The sequence below is a fragment of the Ambystoma mexicanum genome, chromosome 9 (assembly GCF_040938575.1).
Source record: "Ambystoma mexicanum isolate Mex_15411 chromosome 9, UKY_AmexF1_1, whole genome shotgun sequence".
In the NCBI taxonomy this organism is placed as follows: domain Eukaryota; kingdom Metazoa; phylum Chordata; class Amphibia; order Caudata; family Ambystomatidae; genus Ambystoma; species Ambystoma mexicanum.
The window spans coordinates 1,222,255,947-1,222,276,978 of NC_090931.1; the positions used below are offsets into that span (position 1 = coordinate 1,222,255,947).

A 21,032-nucleotide genomic window follows, 5' to 3' on the forward strand; every position below is an offset into this window, starting at 1 on the left:
TGCGACACAGAAGAGAGCGCGAGGGGACCGCATAGTTCGGGCGCTCTCTCTACCATTTCGGCATTCAAGTTTCTCGAGAACGGAGCGAGTGATACGAACGTTGGTGCAGACTGATTCTTGCGATCGAAAGATCCATTATTACCAGAACTTTACATTGTGCCTCAGCACGCATCGTTCTTTTAGAGTGTAGCGTCCCGTCAGGAACTCGACAGCGCCCCTGCAGGCCATCTCAGGTACCGCACGATAATACGGGCACAGTCACAGGTAAAACCTGTCAATTGGAAATATATAATTACAAACCAGGTGATCTATATATTACATAGATACAGATGTATTGAATCTCTTTAGAGAGAGGTTATAAAGCACAAAAACCCTGATATATATATATATATATATATATATATATATATATATATACACAGACACTTTTATTCCCCAGAGGCCGCGAACCATGAGCTCCTCCAGTGATGAGGGGAAGGCTAGTATTAGCCAAAAGAGGAGCCACTCGGAAATGACTGATGTCCGCCATAAAGCCCTGGGGGCTTCACTGGGACGTGGACCTCAGCAAATAGCGCGGACTGGCTCAGATTCTCGCAGGGCCCGGAGGAAATCAAGGGCCTTAAGGCACAGAAAAAGTCAAAAGGGGGCAGTAAAGCAGCCCACAGGGAGGAAGAAGCCCACACCCCCCGGGCACACCACCGAAGAAGGGTGGTAAAAGGAAGAGAAAAGGAAAAGCGGGGCCTAGCAGGGGACGAGAAGGGGCCTCAAACACCTCAGATGAGAGGAGGAATACTCTGAAGGAGGAAGTTTAGTTTATTCATTTGTATTGCGCACCAGACCCGAGGGTATGAGGGCGCATGAGCAGCAAGGTGATTCAAATCTATGTTCTATCTATATCCTCTTCAGAGGGTGAAGGCCACAAAGCGCCGAAGAAAAGGAAGAATGAAGAAACAGAGGATGGTGCAGAGGACGAGGATTTCGATCCAGAAGCACCGATTCATCCCAGATCATCTGAATGGGAACCGCCCAAAACAATAGCGGCATATTTAAAGAAACGCCTGAGAGCACCACTAGCCAAAGAAGCTAGGAGCAAGATGAGGGCAGAATGCCCCAGACCTCACCTCCCAGAGGGTGCTGCGGATACACCCACCATAGACGCGAAGATGATAACCTTCATGGGCAAATACACAAAAGATGTGAGGAAGGGTCTGGATAGATCCTGGTGATCATGCCAGGATAAGATGCTAGCTATGACGGGACCCCTCACAAAGATTCTCCAGATGGGAGAGGAAGCCAAAGTCAGAGGAGAGCCAATAGACCCGTCAATTCTAATCGGGTGGGCCCAGGGGGCGATATGCATGTTGGGGAACGCCAATCATGCTATTACCACGGAAAGGAGGAGATCTTTGTTGGTGAAGATCGACCCCAAATTAAGTGAACTGGCCTCCTCGGAATCTGCCTCATCGGCAAAAGGAAAACTGTTTAGGGACTCCTTTATCAAGGAGCTAACCAAATTTGTCAACTCCTACGCAGCCTTGGACAAGGCTCAAGCCTCGATCAAGAGTGTGTTCGGGAGGCAAATTTTTGGACGGGCTAGCAGAGGCAGGGGTCGTTCGGCTGGTCGGTTCCAATACAATCGATCCTATCAGGACAGAGCTCATTGGAGAGAACAGGAGGAGCGCAGACAGACAACTTTCTTTCCCTCGAGAGGTAGAGGAAGAGGGAGAAACTGGCGAGGGGGACGTCAGCAGAATAACCCAGGTGAGAATAACATCCCCACGTCTAAATACCCCAGTAGTAGGTGGGAGGACGGCTCAATTTTTAAGAAATTGGTTGAACATATCGGGGGATTCCTGGGTGATACAAACCGCTCAAGGCTTTTATATAGATTTTCTAGATACACCACATCCACATCAGGAGAAACCACCAAGAGGGATAGTAATGAACAGGGAAGACAAGGTCTTACTGGAAAGAGACTTGAGAGGGCTGGAAAGCAAAAGAGCTATACGACCCGCATCAGGTCAGACAGGAGGTTACATAAGCAATATGTTCCCAGTAAAAGGGAAACACAAGACAAGACCAATCATAAATCTGAGAGGCCTAAACGGATATGTGGTGTACAGACACTTCAAAATGGAAGGGATGCACCTGTTAAGAGATACCCTAATTCAGGGAGACTGGCTAGCCAGCCAGGATAGATCTGAAAGATGCATACCTGACTATTCCCATAGCAGAGGAACACTGCAGATTTCTGAGATTCATCTGGGGGGGGGGGAAGCGACATGAGTTTCGATACCTACCTTTTGGCCTGGCATCGGCACCATGGTGTTTCACCAAGATGATGAAACCAGTTGTATCACACCTCAGAGCTCAAGGGATAAGACTTATAATATATCTAGACGATATATGTCTGATGTGCCAAGAGAAGGAGACATTGATAGAACAAGTACAGATAACAATAGATTTGTTAGAAAGTCTGGGTTTTATAATAAATTGGGAGAAATCCAGTTTAGTACCAATGCAGACAATGGAATTCCTGGGTTTCATAGTGGATTCAATTCAGGGAACGCTCAGTCTACCCATTCACAAGGTGAACGATATCAAGAAACAGCTGAGACACACACTAGCGAAGGGAGAACTTTCGTTGAGGGACATTGCGAGATTAATGGGGCGCCTAGCAGCATCATTCCAAGCGATTTTCCCAGGACCTCTACATTACAGTGCACTCCAGAGGTTGAAGATCTATCACCTCAGGAAGGGCGCTTCATACGAATCAAAGGTGACTATTTCACAAGAAGTGAGGGAAGAGTTAGAATGGAGGCTCATTCATATGGATGCATGGAACGGGAGAGTGATATTTGGTTCATCCCCGGACCTGATAATCGAATCCGACGCCAGCAGATGGGGCTGGGGAGCCCGATGCGGAAACCTGTCGACAGGGGGGTAGGTGGTCGGATCAAGAGACAAGTCTCCACATCAACTGCCTGGAATTACTGGCAGGGTCCTTTGCAGTGAAATGCTGGACCCAGGAGTGGGTTCAATGTTGCGTTCTGCTAAAAATGGACAATGTCTCGGCATTCAGGTACATCAACAGACTGGGAGAGACAAGATCCAGGTTACTAGCAGAACTGGCAAAGGATTTCTGGGAACTCTGTCTGGAGAGAAGAGTCTCAGTGATGGCGGAATATCTGCCGGGCCAGCAGAACGAAGAGACACCAGCGATTGGAAGCTGGACGAGGTGGTGTTTCAAAAACTCGATGGGGTCCATGCCAGATCGACCTATTTTTTTTTTCAGCTGGAGACCCGACCCAGAAGCAGAGGCGACGGATGCATTCCTGCAATTGTGGGGTCAACAGAAGAACTATGCGTTTCCTCCGTTCTCCACGATAACACTAGCTCAGGTGAGACGACAGGGAGCATCCCTAATCCTAGTTACGCCGGACTGGAAAGGGTAGGTGTGGTTTCCCAGCCTGCTGGAATTGACTCATCAGAACCCAGTGGCTTTACCCAACACAGAAATCATTCGAGATCCCAGAGGCCTCAGTCATCCACTGGTGAGGTCAGGAGGACTCAATCTCTTAGCGTGGGCGATTTCAAGAGATCTTGGATTAGGCCAGGACTATCGGATGAAGCTGAAAACATTAGCGAATCATGGGCCCCAGGGACACACAAAGCTTATAGATCAGCATGGGATAGATGGAGTAGCTGGTGTTTGGAAAGGAATATCCATCCCGATGGAACGGATGTAGTACCTGTAGCAAATTTTTTAGCTCAGATGGCAGCTCAAGGAAAGGCGTACCAAACTATCAACACAGCCAGGTCTGCGATATCTGCAGGGCACCCTAGAGTTGAAGGCTTAGCGATTGGGGAACATCCATTAATCTGTAGACTTCTGAGAGGGGTAAAGATGCTCAGACCCCTAGCGAGAAATATAATCCGTTATTGGATGTAGAGAAGGTTTTGAGACTATTTTTTATCATGGCCAGATAATCAGGATTTGACACGTAAAGCAATTTCAGGCACGTTAGCCATGCTCTTATGTCTTTTAGCATATAGGAGATCTTCTGATGTTAGAGCACTGGAGATTAACAGGAAAAGTATATCTCCGAAAGGAGTGACTTTTCTCATAACAAGGAGGACCAAAACGGGGTTGAGATCTATTTCCTATGAGGCTTTTCCAAACCAACCAAAATGATGTCCAGTCAGATGCTTAACAGCATATGAAAATATGACGAGGGAAGTAAGGCTCCCGGGGGTGCCACAATTATTAATAGCAATTTGTAAACCATTTAAAGCGGTTAGACAGGCCACCATAGCCAGATGGCTTAGATGGGTGATGGTACAAGCGGGTATCGATATTGAGAGATATGGCGCTCATTCAACTAGAGGAGCGATGGCTACTAAAGCGTATAACATAGGAGCCAGAGTACAGGACATTATGAGATCTGCAGATTGGTCGAATTAATCGACTTTTAAAACTTTCTATTTTAAACCTATGGAAAGTGCGACATTGTTAGTGGTGAGTAAGCTTTGAACAAGCATAATCCGAGCCTCCGGTCTTGACATAGAATTCAGATTTTCAACACATTAGTTACAGAAAGTCAATTCTATTAACGACACGGAGGCAAAGGATTATCCCACCCGATCAATCGTAAAATGTAATGTATTGTAATTCATGTAAGGTTGACATTGATTATGTTTAATGAGACATACAGGATGTATATTATATGCAATTTTGTTGTTAATGCTTAATTGGGCATATTATAGACTGTATAGCTGATTTACGATTGTCCCACCCTTGTTTTCGGTCTATAGTCACCTCTCTAATTAGATTTTTCTATAGGGACGGCAACAGAGAACAAGTAATCTGCAATTTGATCTAGGATGCGAATGGAATGGACGGAATTTCAAAGTCGTACTGGACACAACCTCGCAAGGACAAAGAAAGAGGAGGAATGGAAAGAGGACAGGAGGTTTTATACATTGAGGACTTGTTTATTGGTTAGAGACTTATCACATGGTCAGTTCGAAAACCAATTGAAATGGACTACAAAAACTCAGAAAAACACGGTTATTGTAGTTTATTAGTTTTGTATTCATGTTAATTTTGTTTTCTTTGCTGCTGAACAGTAAAGTAGAAGAGAAAGCATAATCCTTCGCCTCCATGTCTTTAATAGAATTATGACTTTCTGTAACGAATGTGTTGAAAATCTGAATACAACCTGCATCTTAAAAATTGCATCTGCCAGTAGGCACTGGGAAAGATCCCCAAAGGTGTATCCACGAAAGACAGACACTTCGACAATTTCAATACCCTCACTTTCCCAATTGTCAACAAATTTTAATCAAAAAGCTTTTTTTTTTTAATGAGACCCGGATTCCGAATAAGCGCTGCAGCAGGTTGATTGCAGTTGTGTAGAATAAGTTGTGCTCAATTTGGAAAAGTCAACCTACAGTTGAGATTCAAAAACGACCAGCAAATCAGAAAATAAAAATCCAGCAAAGAGAACCCGACCAACCCAAACAGCATTTCATAGATGTCAGCCCTAGTTCAAATCTCAAGGCCGTTTTCCATATCGTGGCCTCTACCCCATCGTAATTAATTGCCCATGTGGTTTTACCCAAGTCCATGTCATAAAGTAACGCAGGCAAAACTCCATAAAAGTCGAAGAGACAAATTGTCATTATCCCCAACTCGCAAATATTTATTATTCATATACAAGTGTGCTTCCAAGGTGAAACCCAAATGGGTCATTCTGAACAGCATTTCCGATCTAATCGACGATGCATAACCTATATTTTTTCTGACATTCTGGGAAAACGGATGGTTGGCCTTCCCCACCCCCCGCATTAATCTGGAAGTAATTTTACATTGAACACTGAGCAATGTAGGCCAAATGGTAGTTTGTTCAACAGTAAGACATTGTATTGTCTGCATGCGTCAAGTATGGCATAGATAAGGTACCAATACGTGCTTGAGCTTCAGCTCGCAAGTACTCGCCTAAAAAGTAAAGGTTGAACAGGCAGAAAGCCAGGAAACGTCCATAGCAGAGGGCTTTAAGGGTAGGAAAACTATCTGTCAGGGTGCCCAACATGTTCAACACCACTCGCAAGGAGCTCCCCTCATGCAAATAAACCAGGATTGACAGCAGACTGCATGGAATCTGCCGTCTCTTCAATTTCGCCCATAGCAATGAGCGATTGACGGAATCAAACACCATGGAGAAGTCCACGACGGCCGTATTGTAAAGGGGGGCAACATCCCGTACAATTTAATTTACCACAAAGCCATTGGCCGCTGCAGAGAACACCCCCTGAAAATCCCATAGGGTACTTCTGTAAAGCTCCTACTGTGCACGCACAAGCCTCCAATTCTATGAGAACCAACCTAGCAAGGGCGATTGTTTAAAGGGTCACCCTTATCGAACAGGCCTTATGCCGAACAATGGAGAATACAATTAACAGGACAGCCTTCTTAAAGATGACATTAGACAGACCACAGGCCCAGGGGCTTTAGAGTTGGAAGATACCTTCAATCAAGCCTAAGGAAAAAAGAAAGCTCCCATGGCATATCTAGATATTCATGATGTATTGCTTGTAGCTGGCTCCCGGTAGATTGTCTTAAGATTATTTTCCCAGGCGCCTTCTGGAACCATTCTGAACTAGATCTTGTGGTTTTAAGGATTAATCAGACTACAGAGGTTTTTTTTGGGTCTTTCTCTGCAAGATAACTTTCCCCTTCCTTCTGTAGTTGTGTAAATCTATAACTCTTAATCCAGTTCTTCTGCTCTCTCTCCTTAAACGTTATTCCCTCAAGTCCTTCACGAGTTAGCCCTCATGTTAGGCAACATTGTATGCAGTATCCTTTGGGTGCACTACAACAACCCTGACCTCCTGGCAATAGGAACCCAACCTTTGGTACAAGTGTGTACTACACAGGTTGGTAGCGTGTTGAGCAGCCAGGCTTATCTCAAGAGGGGTCGATGTGAGCTGTAGGGGAGTTACACAGAGATTCACAGTGACAAGTATTCAAATAAACTTACACACAAGGTTTCTTGATTAAACAATTATTAATTTAACAGTCAGTTTGAGTAAGCCTTCTTCAGAAGGGGCAATATAATAATAACACAAATACACTCCAAAATACACACTTAGTTTCACTAAATCAGTAAATACCCTTTTGGGATGTCCTACAGAAACTTCCTACACCCTCAGGGGACTCAACTATGACACTGGACATTAATATATCACTGTTGCATTTAGGGCAATACTTGTCAAAGAAAAAGGTTATTAGAACAAATCAAGATCTCACAAATATTCTGAAGCAGGTAAGTACTTTTGGGAACCCCCCAAGGCAAAGTTATGTATCCCCTTCCTGGAAGGAAAACCAAACTCAGTCACAGTGAAGAAGTCTCATTCAGGTAGATCAAAGTCTTGCACAATGATTTAGAAATCTTTGCAGAAAAGAAGAAATCAAAGTATTGCCACAAGCTGATTAGGCTTGTGAGGTAAAGAAACTGATAGCAACTCTACACATGCAACCAAGCAAGTCTCCAACAAGGACAAGTGGCTACACAACAAGAGGTAAGTTCGCTTAGACTGTAGAGTATCTTTAGGTTGAAGAAAAAGTGCAGCAGATGACTTCTGTTCCTGGGCAGCTCTGCAGATCTCACTGTTCCTGGGCCTCAGTCGTGGGGACAAGAGAAGACTTCTGGGGACTCCTTCACTGCAATGTGACCGTCACCGCTCGCAACAGGGAAACTTCAAACAAACGGCTGTTCGACGTTTCAGCTCCTACCGCAATAGCAACACAGTGGTTCCTGGCTGTCGAGTTGGGCTTTCCTTGCGTCTAGGGTCCCGCACTCTGATGAGGGGGCTCAGGCTCGGTCAGTCCTGCTTCCTGGAGCTCTTGGCCAACGCACTCAAACTGGTGTTCCTCTACCTGGATATCCGGTTCCAGCAGCGACTGCAGTGGATACTCAACCAGCCTTGAGAGGATGTCTTGGTGGCCTGCTTTGGAGTTGATTGGTCCCACCAACTCAAAAGGGAGAAGTCGTCCTTGCAGGGGTTTCTCTGTCGATACGAATTTTGAGTTTCAGCTCAGCAGCAGGGCTTCACCGGGCAAACCAACGGTCCAGGAGCTGTAGCAGGCGTCTCTGCCATGTTCTTCTTTGGATTCCTTCGTCCAGTAGTCGACCCTGCCTTCCAAGCCAAAATGCCTCACCTTTTATGCAGGTTTCTCCCATTCATTCCAGCCTAGCTGTCACCCAGCAGGGTGGCTGTCCTTGCCGGACAGCCAGCCGGCCAATCACCTAGGAGTGCATTCCTGTCTCCTAGGAGACCAAGCATAGGGAGTTTCGGGCACCTCCCTCGCTTCCTGCCCGCACCAGACAGCCTGGAGCCAGAGGCGGGCTACATTTGCGAATCCTGCCAAAGACAAAACCTGGTTTGGCTCGCAGAGTAAATCTCAAGAAGGATTGTTCCACAAAGAAATGGCGAAAAAAAAGACTTGGGCCATTTTGACAAAACCATTCATTGAGCAAAGGGAAACATAAAATTGTTACATGAGAAGCTACACAAAGGGGATAAGTAACCACTCCAGCAATGTCAAAGTAAATTTCACTTTACTGCTCTTGGAAACAGTAGTTTATCCACATTAAATTATCCAATTTAAACATTGGGGAAATCTGAAAGACTTCCCTGTGCCACTGCACTGAAGGTGCTGTGTGACACAATGTTTGCCAGACTCCACAAGCAAAATAAATGTGTTCAGTGGGAAAAGGGGTCTCACTCATTCATGGTTAAAAATTCAAGTCCTCAAAATCCAGAAAAGTTGCTGGGGATCACTATGGTAGAGGAATTAGCAAATTTCTGAAAAGTTTCCCTAACACCCCGAATGATCCTTCTTAATTTCTTCTTTCTTTCTTAGACTGCAATATCAAAAGGTGAGTCCCACAGCCTCAGACAGGGGCCCCTTACAACAAAATCTAATTTATCAAAAAAAGATATGACAGTGGGCCGCCGTAATATGCTTTAGCTTTTCGTCCTGAGCCACATTAGTCAAGTAGTCACCCAGGCCCCTACTGAACTTCTCCACCTTAGATATTCTCTTGGCCATCCTATTGCTCCCTGAGTGGACCACTAAACCGGCAAATGTTTAGACAAGTCTGGACCCGAAACCCCACATCCCAAGAGTTGTAGTAATCTTATTATGATCACTGAACGATGCATCAACCACTCTTAATCCCATACATTCAAAAAGAGTATCAGAGAGGAGTTCTCCTCAAGTTTCAGAGAGGCTGTTCCAGAGGGAGGCCCCAGCAATAGACATGATACTCGAGTGTGGGAAACATGAGCTTTCCTGTTCAACTCTGCGGCTAGGTAATCTCACTATCAGCAATATTAACGCTTTTGTAGGAAGTGTTTGTTCAGACATTTGCCAGTGGCCACAATGAGGAGCTGTGTCTTGCTGTCATTAAGCATAGGTGGTTGTCATCAGCATTGCTGGTATAGCGGACACCCAGGTGGTCGAGAAGGGCAAGAAGTGGTCTTATATAGACATTGACTAGTGAGGGAGAGACGCAGGAGCCCTGTGGAACTCTGGTATTAATAGTATCGGGACAAGATAGAGCCACTCAAGACCCGAGGTCAGAGAAATTAGGTTATCCAATCTGATGCCCTTTGAGAACAGTCCACCATGCCCTTCAACCCGTCGACAAGGTCAAAGGTCGCTGAAAAGTCTAGAAGCAGCAATAGAGCCGGCTAGCCATTGTCCACAATACTAGCCAGAGTGGTTATTAAATGTAAAAAGAGCTGTCTCAGTCCTGTGGCGCATCCAAAAGCCAGACTGACATGCCCAGAATGTTATTTTGCTCCAAAAAGTCCTGAAACTGAAGATTTCCTACTTTAGGCAACTTTGTCCAGAATCTTCAGCAAAAAATAAATAAACAAGGGACATTTGTAATCATATCCCGTAAAAATGGCAGCTCTCTCAGACATGCCCAAGAAACCTCTAGTGTTCCAACATAGTACTTTAAGAGGCCTGGCCTCGCCAGACCCCATTAAAGTCCCCCAGTTTCCTAAAGGGGCGAGCTAGCGATTCTGGTAGCCATTGCCCATCATTAGCCATCGTGATGAGATCTCTATCCACCCGGCTGACAAACAAAAAAAAAACTCTTGCTCTGGGGGCCCATTGAACAGGTGATTTGCAGGAGCTCCCAAAAGCCGTGTCAACACCCCCTCCGGATCAGGCAGCACCCCTGGGCAGATCTGGCTGAGTTGCGTTAAAGCATTTCCCACCAGGGGAAGGACAACCCACATGCGAGGAAGACAACCCCCAGTGTTTTGCCTCCGGGGAGAGATGGGGACCCCACTGCAGCTCCTTGGGACCGCCTCTGGGCTTGGGAAGGGTCGACCGTTTTTCTTCCCACCCAGGTAAGCACACCCATGCATGCAGGGCCTGGTTTTCGTCATGACATCAATGTGAACGTGGAAAGGTGGGGCACGTGGTGTTCTGCAAGCGTTTCGGTCACTTTCCTATGAGACAACAGTATTTTGTGGAACATGTCCACTGTTGCCGTGCATTCTGGGTAAGAAATGCTAAGAGGATCCACTCAAGTGATGCCTCTTTGGAATCTCACAGTTGTCTTACTTTCAGAGATGCATGGGGTTCCCTGTTTTTATTGGCGGCTGTGGGTGGTTCACAAGGCCAAATACAGTATGGATTTTGGCATTCCCACACGTGAGGTACGGTTTTCAATGACACCTGTGGGAATGTGGCCAGGTAAAACATGTTCCCAGTCGCTTTCTGTGGTTTCCCAATGGCTAATACATCAAAATATTGTATTTTTCCAGCTTTACCTATTGGCAGTGCATTCTGCGTAAAAACATCTGTGATCAACAAAAGCAAGATGCATTCCCATAGGTTTCTTTTCAGCAACAGCATGGGGTTCCCACCTTTCCATGGTTGTTGTGATACCAGAGCCCTCAATGCATAAGCTTGCCGCAAGGCCAAATATGCTCTCCACGGAGCGTTTCTATGCTGGCAGTTTAGCCCTTTCCTCGGCCCATGCCAGTGGACCCACACATAAGGTACCATTTTTTTTTAAATCGGGACACAGGTGGCAACGCGAGAAGGTAGACCATGCACATTTGTTGAGCAGTTCCCCCACCAATTGCTGTTCAATCTAGGTAGGAAATGCTTGCACCAACAATGCACGATGGGTGTTTTCAAACAGGGCCCAATACACACAACAGAGCGTTTGCCATACCCGTGGTTAAGGCATTTCCTTTTAGGCCATGGACACTGCACCCACACAATGAGGTACCATTTTTATCGGAACACCTGGGGAATGTGGGATGGTAGGACAATAGTGCTCTCTTGACTGTGATATGGTTGTCATACATATCCTACTGCGCTTTGTTACACAACCCTTATTTTCCCAAATGTGCCCTACATTCAGTCGTTGCTTTAGACACTGCACGCTTTTGTGACCTGCACAAGTCACGTATCCTTCAAATGCTAAGCAGGTCACTTTAGGCCGTTCAGAATAAAAATACAGTATACCACGTCGCGGGTTTTAGCTCGTGGTATTGCTTGCTTTGTGAAACATTAAGAAAAACGGCTGATTGCCTAAAAAGAAGGGTCGGGGGAATATAGTGGTGCATCACTTTTCTGAATATTCATGGATGCCATACCACACAAGTGCCAACATGTCCTGCAAATGCATGTTTTTCAGTCATTTTTGCAATCTACAGGAAAAATAGCTCTTGCCTGATCTACGCAAATGACCCGAACCGCTCACAAAAATCAAGTTACACTTATGATAAATCATTTTGTTTACGATCAAAATTGCTTGAAAGATTGGAATACTGCGAATTCTCAGAACTGTAAACCTTTTGTTACTGGCTCTAACAAGAAATAAAAACAGGCTTCCTTATACATCTTTTTAATGGCATCTTTTGAAAAACCACAAAATTGACATTTGGTGGAGTTACGGCCGCCTACTAGCGGGAAGAAAATGCCAACATACAGAAGTGTCCAAAAAGTGCTCGGCACTGGTAGGAAAAAACCTCAGCAGTTAAGGTGTTAATTCAGCATTTTGAATGCCGCTTTCACATCTAGGCATGCCTAATATTTCTGTATCACGCCAGAGCTGTGCACTTGTGTCCGTATGCATGTGGCTGTCCCAGCAAAGGCAATCTCGTTGCTGTACTGTGCCCAGTGTTCACAACTCTGTACCCTTCAAAACCCACTAGCAACCTCCAACTCACCCAACCATGCCACAAAAGGCTAGAGAAAACACAAACCATAAACAGTCCAAAACCCTACATATCTTACCATCGCGCAACCCTCAGTAATCAACTCAAACACTATAGCATGTCAAACAGATGTTTAGCAACTGGAAACATGCCTCCCGACACACTGCACCCACGTTAAAAGCAGACACGTGCGGCTCCTGCTTCTACACACACCAACAACCAAGCACAACACCTTGTCTTTCCCCTGTTCTCCACTAACCAACCTGTCCCCACCTCCCCCCTTTCAGATCTACGAGAGCGCCTTGAAGCCATGCAAATGGCAGCGGTGCGCAGTACAAATCCAAGGTTACTAGCCAGCTATAAAAAGTCACTTGTCACCTCAGTCCTATACATACACAGCACACTTACTAGCCAAGAGCCAACTATCACTGCCAACAGCTAATACAAATGTAACACCCTGTAAAACATATTAACCCTACTGCAGTCTGCCGTTGAAGGGGACCTGCAGAAACAAAAAACCACGGAGACCCCCCCCCCCCCCAGAAACCCCTTAGAAGGGAAAGTTAACACCACCATCCCAGGGGCCAGAATTCACTTATCAGTTTTGGAAAACATGGCTCAGGAATGGCAAAAACGTCAGATGAGGTCAAGTTGCAGGATGGCATGGCTCCACAGAAGTGGAAGTGACCAATGGGTCCCAAATGAAAAGCAATGCAGAGGCGGTGTTCCACTAACTTCAGGTGGACGGGAAAGTCCCGACGCCCTTTCCCAAGAGACTATTTGAGGAAAATGGCCCTAAAATTGCTGCAGAAAGGCAGACCACTTAGCCCAGCCAGTGAGGAGACAACAAATGAATGACATCCAGCAGGCAAAACATAAAACCTGAACCAAGGAAGAGGACACAGGACCCAGTCAGCATGGCGAGACATGTTCCTTATACGCAGCAGCATATCTTCCTGGGGGGGAAATAGCAGCAAGTAGGTAAATCTCGCAACAATATCAGACTCTAGGAAGGGTCAGGATCTTCCCCATATATACCAGCTCACTCCTGGGGTGGCATAGGCCAGCTCTTTAAACACTCAAAAGCGAGAAGCGGTGTTCAAAGATACTGGTGACAAGCTAAACAGACTGGCCCTAAAAACCACCAAACACTCAAGGCCACCCTAACAGTAGGTGCATTGGCCCAGCTAGGTACCAGTCTAAACCGGTATAGATGGTGCAGAGCTGGGCCTCTCGTGAGCAGTGTCCATTTTAGGGGTTCCATGTAATAATGTCGCCATGCAAAAATATTGCCGAAAAATGGCCGTTTTTTTGTGGCGACATTATTGCATGGAACATGCGGGGGACACCCCCGCAACCCCCACACTTTTTTTTCTTTTTAAATATTTGTTTTTTGCCCCTGTCCCCATTTATATGGTCACCCATATAATATCGCCGCAACCTTTTCCCGCTGATATTATTTACGGCGACCATATCTATAGGGGGATAATATTACCCGATTTTAGGCCAGCCTTGAGTGAACGCACAAAAACAAAATAGGCTGGTGTAGAAGCACACAATCACATTTGCACCCCAATGACTTCCAAACCAGGGTGGGGGGGTGACTTAAATTACAGCTGCCACCATCCTACTACGCCAATTACCCATGGCCCAAAAAATGGTAGCGCACATGTTCAGGAGCCATACGTGCTTCTTCAGTACCATATTGTAAAAGGGTTGTAGTGGCAGGGAGATAAATGTTTAGGTGCCCCGTAAGTGGAGACTCCTGTAGATCACTGACACATAACCGCACGGTTGGCCAAAAGCACCCATTTGACACCAACTCTTGCCCTGAGATTCCGGAATACGGTCCTCTTTCATTACTTGGGTCTGGTTGTCTTAAGTGTTTTTCACTGCAGCCAGGTGGCTTAAAGTCTTTTCACAATCGTTCCTACAGTAATCTATAAAGGTCAAAAACAGATTGCTGTAAGAATGTTCCAAAGATTGCACCCTCTTTGAATGCTGAATTTCCTATAATTCGTATAGCGCGAGAGCACAAAACACCATTTGTGGCAGACAGCATCCCAGCAAATCAGATTGCGATTGCATCTTACGTAAAAAGATTTTTTTTTTAGCAAGAGTGATGGCGTCTTGGCTTGTGTCAATTATGCAGAGTGAATATGGGCCCAGGATATCTATTTTTAGACTGAATATGGCACTCAACTTACCCCGTGCTACAATTTTGCAAAATAGTTTGGCCGTTTTTTCCTATGCCAGCACAATCACAAATAGTGTAGTCGGATTTGCCCCATTGGATTCTAGTGCCTGTTCACCAATGCTGCTTTAAAAGTCTTGGAGCCGCCTTCCCAGAAACATACTAATGCTAGTCTCTGCCCGCTTCTTGCGTCGTCTGCTCCACAGGGTTTAAGGTGTGACAAGCTTGAGTCTATGGGTGTATAAAGTGACATTAAGGAGTGTGATTCTTTTGTGTTGCATCTTTGTCAGACAGTCCGAATAAATCTTCAATGGCAGTTTTGACTGGTAGAGTCGAAGAACTGCCACCTTCCTTATTGCATCCAGCAAAGCAGTGTCCTGTTCAGTCTTTCGCTGGTCCACCATTCCAAACGAAAGCAACACATTTTTTCACCCACCCATAGCTAGCAGAATGCAGAGGCTCTTGTTTGGATACGCACCTCTTAAGTTGTGCTTTACAGAAAACTCAGCATGAAGAGTACAAGGGCCAATATAGGTTTCAGTAATGAGCCTAGATTGTAAAAATCACAAACTTGTAGACTTTTCACCTGAAATGGTATATTCCACTCACATTTCAGATATAAGCCCCGCCCCCATACATTTTTAAACCCACCATGACTCATTTTGAAGGGGTCTCCAAGAGGTTGACTGCCCCTCTACCACCCAATTAGGATGTCTATATGCAAATTGCTCCGGTTCTTAACTCATTACTAATGCAGCAAGGCTGCCCAAGTTGTACACTAGTGGTAAATAAAAGGACTACCACCTTCTGTGCAAACTTACTGCATCACATTTTATTTATTAGGTATTTATAATGCCCCTATACAGCAAATGGTGGTTTGTGGCGCAAGACAAAAAAAAAAAAGGGGGGGGGGGGCGGTTGGGGACAGGAATGAAGAAAAATGACAGTCCCACCAACGCCCATAGGCGAGTGCTATGGGGAGGTCAGGTGGACAAGTGCCAGGGGAATGAAGAGTGCAGGGGAAGAAGGTCCACGTGCTAAGTGTGAGGAACGGGCAGGATGGGCTCAAAGGGATGCAGGCCCAGCCAGGCTAGTGAAGGAAGCCTGTTGGGGCAAGTGCAGGTTGTGGGGGGCCAGGGGAGACCAGGTGCCACGGTAGACTGGCCAAGGAGGGTCAGGTGCCCTGTATGAATCAGAGGCAACTAGGCAGCCAGTCAAAATGAGGCAGAGGGGGACATTATCAGGGGAACTTCTGGAGATCGTGCTCATGTCTGAAAAGGGCAGGGAGACACCTGCGTAAGAGCTCTCTACCCCCCTCCAATCTCTTTGAAAAAGTGTCTGATCTGCAGAGTTGGAGCTAGAAGACCGAAGGGCAAAAGCAGGGAGGTATTTATGGAAAGAATTGGATGTAGCAGGTTCCCAGGCCCCAGAAAGCCTTGTGGATGATGCAGGGGGTCTTGAACTTTAGCCTTGCAGCAACGCGGAGGCAAGAGCGATTTTAGGGCTGGAGAGATGCAGCCCATGGGTGTGAGGCCATGGATAAGTCTGGCAGTCCTATTCTGGATTAGTTGAAGGGGGCAAAGGGAGGATTTAGGCAGATTGAGGAAGATGCTATTACAGTAGTCTAGCCTTGAGAGGACCAGAGCTCTGGAAGCATCGAGTTTCTGGGCGATGGTAAGGAATGGGAGAATGGAGGTGGTCTCCGAGGAGGTGAAGCTCGAAGTGGGTCTTCTTGGCAAGGTCTGTGAGGAGAGCGGAGTCGAAGATGACACCAAGGGTTTTTGCTTCACAGTATGGGAGGGGGGGGCCATGGAGGGCAGCCAAAGAATAGGGAGCTGGGGTACCAATGAGAGGAATCTCAGTCATACTGGCATTAAGGCAGGGATCGTTAGCAGCACACCATGCCTGAAAAGCTGTCAGACATCTGGGATAAGAGAGGAAGGAGAGAAGACAGTGGAGGGAAGCTTGAGAGCGCTGCATGTCGTCTGCATAACACTGGAAGAGACGAGAGAAGCCGGAGATCAAATGGGCTAGAGGGGTATGGTAGATGTTGAAGAGCCCCGGCAAGAGAATAGAGCTGTGAAGGTAGAGTGTGATGGAGGCGCAAAACGGGCCCAGTTGAACCTGGGATGGATGCTCGGTGAGGAAGGAGGTCAACCAGTCCGGTGCCAGGTCCATGATGCCATGGGTATCACAGAGTCGGTTTAACAGGGTGGCATGATCGACTATCAAAGGAAGAAGAAAGGTCAAGAAGGATGAGAACTGGCTTCTCTAATACCAGACTGGTAGTCGTGGAGACAACCAACAGATTAAGTGTGGTGGGTCAGCTGGGAGATTACCAGCTTCTCCAAGAGTTTGCCCACAAAGAGGGTAAGCAAGATAGGGCAGGAGTGGTCAGCAGAAGAGTTAAGGAGAGGCGGGAAGGACTCTGGCAAAGGAGTGATTGCAGAAATCATCCAAGGGAAGCAATGTTGTCCTTGATAATTCTGGAGGAGCATTGAGGCCACCTTTTTTTGGAGGAGACACTTGTCTAGAGACCTTAGGTGATCTGGACGAGAAAGAGGTGGAGGGAAGAGCAGAGCTACGGGAGGCTTGAGAGCAGGCGATGGAGAAGGATGAGATCAAACTATACTTTAGAACACACATGGCCGCCCCATCCCAGGCCTTATAACAAAAGTAAATCAATCTCACATGGCAGAGCCAATGCAGCTACTGCCTACATTTTTTTTTACATTAAGAGTCAAACTTGCATAGGTTAATTATGAGGGGAACAAATTGAAAAATCAAGACGAAAATGTACACTGGCATAAAATGAACCCCCAGCCATTTATTCTTAAAAATAACAAAAGACAACACAAGAACTGAATGCATCACTCTTAATCAGGGAGGGTGAGGTCTCCCAAACAAAACAGTTTGCGAGAAAAGGAACAATGACTTGCATACGCGACGATCTTCAATTACCCAAATACCAATGGATAGGAGATGGCCATCAACCCAAATACTTCTTGTCCTATGTTCTGCATGGAAAACTAGCTACATGCGTGGAAGGGGGGGGGGGGCAGGGTTGAATCTAATAAACCAGAGGATACAGAATGTGCTACTTGCAAGCAAGTGCCAGCCACTAAGCCACCTAGTCTCTGCAACATCTGAAAACATTCAGCAGCCAAATTATAACAACATTAAGCCAAGCACAATAGCTAGAAGGCATGTCCTCACGTTCTAAAATTAGACATCTCTAAACCCACTAGAAAACTCCAACCAACAATACTCGAATGGCTGAAAGACAACACTATACAAAAAAAATGCAATTCAAGAAATCGGACTGAAACACTGGGGAGGGTGGCAAAGCGAAACTGCAAGTACTTTTACGATGTCCTACATCGACCCACCTCACTCTTGGTATCCAGCTGTGCCTCTACAGTATTGAGACAGGCATGAGTCACTTTGATGACATGTTCAAGTTTTCGAGGCTGCTCTTCCACTTTAGCAGCTAAGAATAACGCAGTGGGAGAAATAATCTGTAGGAGAAAAAAAATACTTTAAAAAGTACCAAAAACCATCTGGTAGAGGGACAGTAAACTAATTAGAAATACAAACATCTTATGGAGCATTATAACAATTAAATAGGATGTAGCACAAAGTTGAGTGTTTGTGTGATTTTAACTCCTCATTGGATTGCCATTACCCATGATTAAAATTAAAGAATGTCGTGGACTTTAAAAAAAAAAAATACTGACGGAGAAAACACCCTTTGCATAAATTATGCAGGCTCCAAGATCCCCCTAAAGTCACAAAGGTACAAAACTGAGTGTTTACAACATTTTTTTATTACTAGATTGTCAGTGTGAATTATTAACTTCAAGGTACAGGCCAGTTAAACTTCAAAGATTACGAAGCTGGGCAGCAGGTGTAAGTGGACCTAGGTCACCTGGTGCCTTCCCGTGTGCCGCCCTTTTCCCTACTTAAGGAGCCCTCCAGCCTCTTTTCCTTTGCAGCTGGGGAGCAGGTGGATCTAGGTCGCCTAAGCCCCGCCCACCTTCTTAGCCCTCCCTCTTCCTTCCTGCTCTCAACTCTTAGATCAAGGGCGTCTCTAGCCCGGGCGTCCAAAGAGAAGGGCAATTCCTGTTCGGACCAGGAGGATCCAGGGTCCGACCCCACTGCTACGACATCAGGTAAGCATGCACCAACATGCGTTTGTACCCTCTGTCCCCACAGGCCATTCCCACCCTCTCTGGTCCCCCCCACCCCCTCCTGCACACAGGAGTTTGTCCCGATACATTCACCATCACCGTCTTGTGGCCAATGTTGGATTTAACTTTTATGGACTTCATTGATTCACGGTGCGTCGCCCTTTCTCAACTCTCATGCTGGACTTCTTTGCATCTTGTACTCATGGTGGCCCTGAATCATGTTGTTCCCATCTTCATCTTGTATCCTGGCTTGCAACAAGATGTGTTACTACTGACCTTCTGCAATTGTATTCGCTCTCCTCACTAGCTTCTCTACTCTTTTTGACTGCTTACTCTCTGTTCTCTCCTCCCCTCCCCCTTTTCCAATCTGCTCCCCTTACTTTCTTCTATGCACTTACTCTATAAGAATTGTCCCTGGATCTAGTATGATAGCAACCTCGCCTGTCGCTCCCCCTTCCCCTCACTACTACCCCCCCCCCTCTCCAGCACCATCTGAAACGTTGTCAGGCCTAGTACGATAGTCGCTTTTTTTATTCCTCCCCTCCTGCACCCCTCTCCCTCACCTTTTGTTTTCCCCCTGCTCTACCATAAATGTTGTCAGGCCTAGTACGGTAGTCGCCTGTCTGTTTCCATTTCCTTCCCACTCTCCCCCTCCATTCATTATGTTTTAGCACTTGCACCATCTGAAATGCCGTCAGGCCGAGTATGATAGTTAATTTCACATCCTTACTGTTCATGGCCTGTAAGAATGTTGTATTTTCCCTTGTTCCCTCCCTTGCCTTGAAGCGCTTTAAAACAATGTGTATAGTGCGCTATATAAATGAACTATCATATCAAGAAGAAACGCAAGAATGGGACTGAAAAAGTATATTAAATATGTATCGAGATGCACTACACATACAATGTTAAGTATCGAAATGAAGATCAGAAACTGCTTTAAGTCCCGTGGGGCACCACTAACTATACTTCATCAGGCTCACCAAATGGTAGCGCCGTGGAGCATCCCTTGCTTGTTAGGTACAGTGCCCACAGTTCTCAAAATACCAAATATGGATTGTCTGTAGACGTTTACAAAAATAAATGTGTTCCCTATAGAAAACATAAGATCACCACAGTAGCAAGTAAAGCCCCACTTTGGTCCAACTGTAAAATTCTGAGCTGCAGCTAGAATCGTCCATTTGTCTCATGGATTTGAATTGTGGTATTTAGCTCCTGCCTGTGGCCTATAAGAGGCTTGTTAGCTTGACACCAATAGCTATATGTAACTCCCCAGGCCAACTGGTGGTGTACAAACATGGTCAGGGTCCTCTGTTAGATCTTCACCATGTGGTAGTCGCGACAGAGCCCATGTCTAACTCTCGTGGTTACGTTCACAGGTACTAGCATACACTTCTTTAACGACCAATGACAGATTGTCCACACAACATTTAAAAAACTATAATCTTTATGCACAAGAAGAGGCAAAGGAGAACACTCAAGTCAGTAACTTGGCAAAATAGTTTTTTTTAATCTAGGGTTCAAATAGGTGCAAGCTACTAGCCAGGCAAAAAAGCCATTCGCCAAAGCAATTATACACATGGTATATCATTATTTACTTGCCAGGGAGAGTCTCAAATATTAGCAATGGCCAGTAAAGTCCATTTTGAGACTGTTTTTTAGAGTCAAGGAGCCCTTGCTGAAAAAGAAACGGTAGCAATATGCAAGTAAAACGTTTTTCTTTCAATGCCGGCAAGTTCATCCAAGACCATGTGCAAATGTGGGCAGTCTTTGCAGGAAAAATGTACCTTTGTGTGAACGAGTCACCAGTGAAGAAGGGAACCCAAGACTTTTGGCAAGAGGAGCTGAAGTGTAAACAAGATAGATCAGCATCAGTCACAGAGTTCCACATTGTCCTCGTGCCCAAGATTCGGCACCTGACGCGGAGTTCATAAAAAGGAGATCCCGGGGAAGAATTATTATTTGCTTGAAGACTCGCACCAGAGGAGCATGCTATGGAGGAATTACCAGGAAGGTGAATTTGGTGGTGTGATGCACGTATCTAGGCAGCAGACGCTTCTGGGTGGGGGAGTTGTACCAGAGAAAGACCCAGAGGACTTACCTCATTTCCTGGGATGAAGATGTTCTGGTTGGTTCTGTGATGAGCCGTTTTGATGTCTTAGCAGCAAAGCTGCACTCGTTTCTGGTCGCGTGGCGCAGGCACGGTCAGGAGCGGTGATGGGCAGCGGAAAGGAACACAGCGGTCGATTCTTTCTGGCCGCACCGAAGCCATAGTCTTCAATTTGCTCATTTGTTAACACCAAAGGATGCCAGTGCAGGGCTTCAAGTCCTCCCTCATACAGCAGGCCTGTCAGAAATCAGGTTCAGAGATCCAACTGTTGACAAGGCGA

The 21,032-nt window shown here is 45.9% G+C and overlaps 1 protein-coding gene across 4 annotated transcripts in view; it reads right to left on the reverse strand.

The window, feature by feature from the left end:
* Positions 1-21,032, reverse strand: part of CCNT2 (cyclin T2) — an 89,938-nt gene that overhangs the window by 60,630 nt on the left and 8,276 nt on the right. For 2 of the 4 annotated variants that reach the window (XM_069616563.1, XM_069616564.1), the window contains exon 3: positions 17,845-17,973. In XM_069616563.1, coding sequence (XP_069472664.1) covers positions 17,845-17,973 — 129 coding nt within the window. Of the gene's footprint in view, positions 1-17,844; positions 17,974-20,743; positions 21,018-21,032 lie in introns of all 4 variants that reach the window. The other 2 variants (XM_069616566.1, XM_069616565.1) reach the window with 2 other exon arrangements.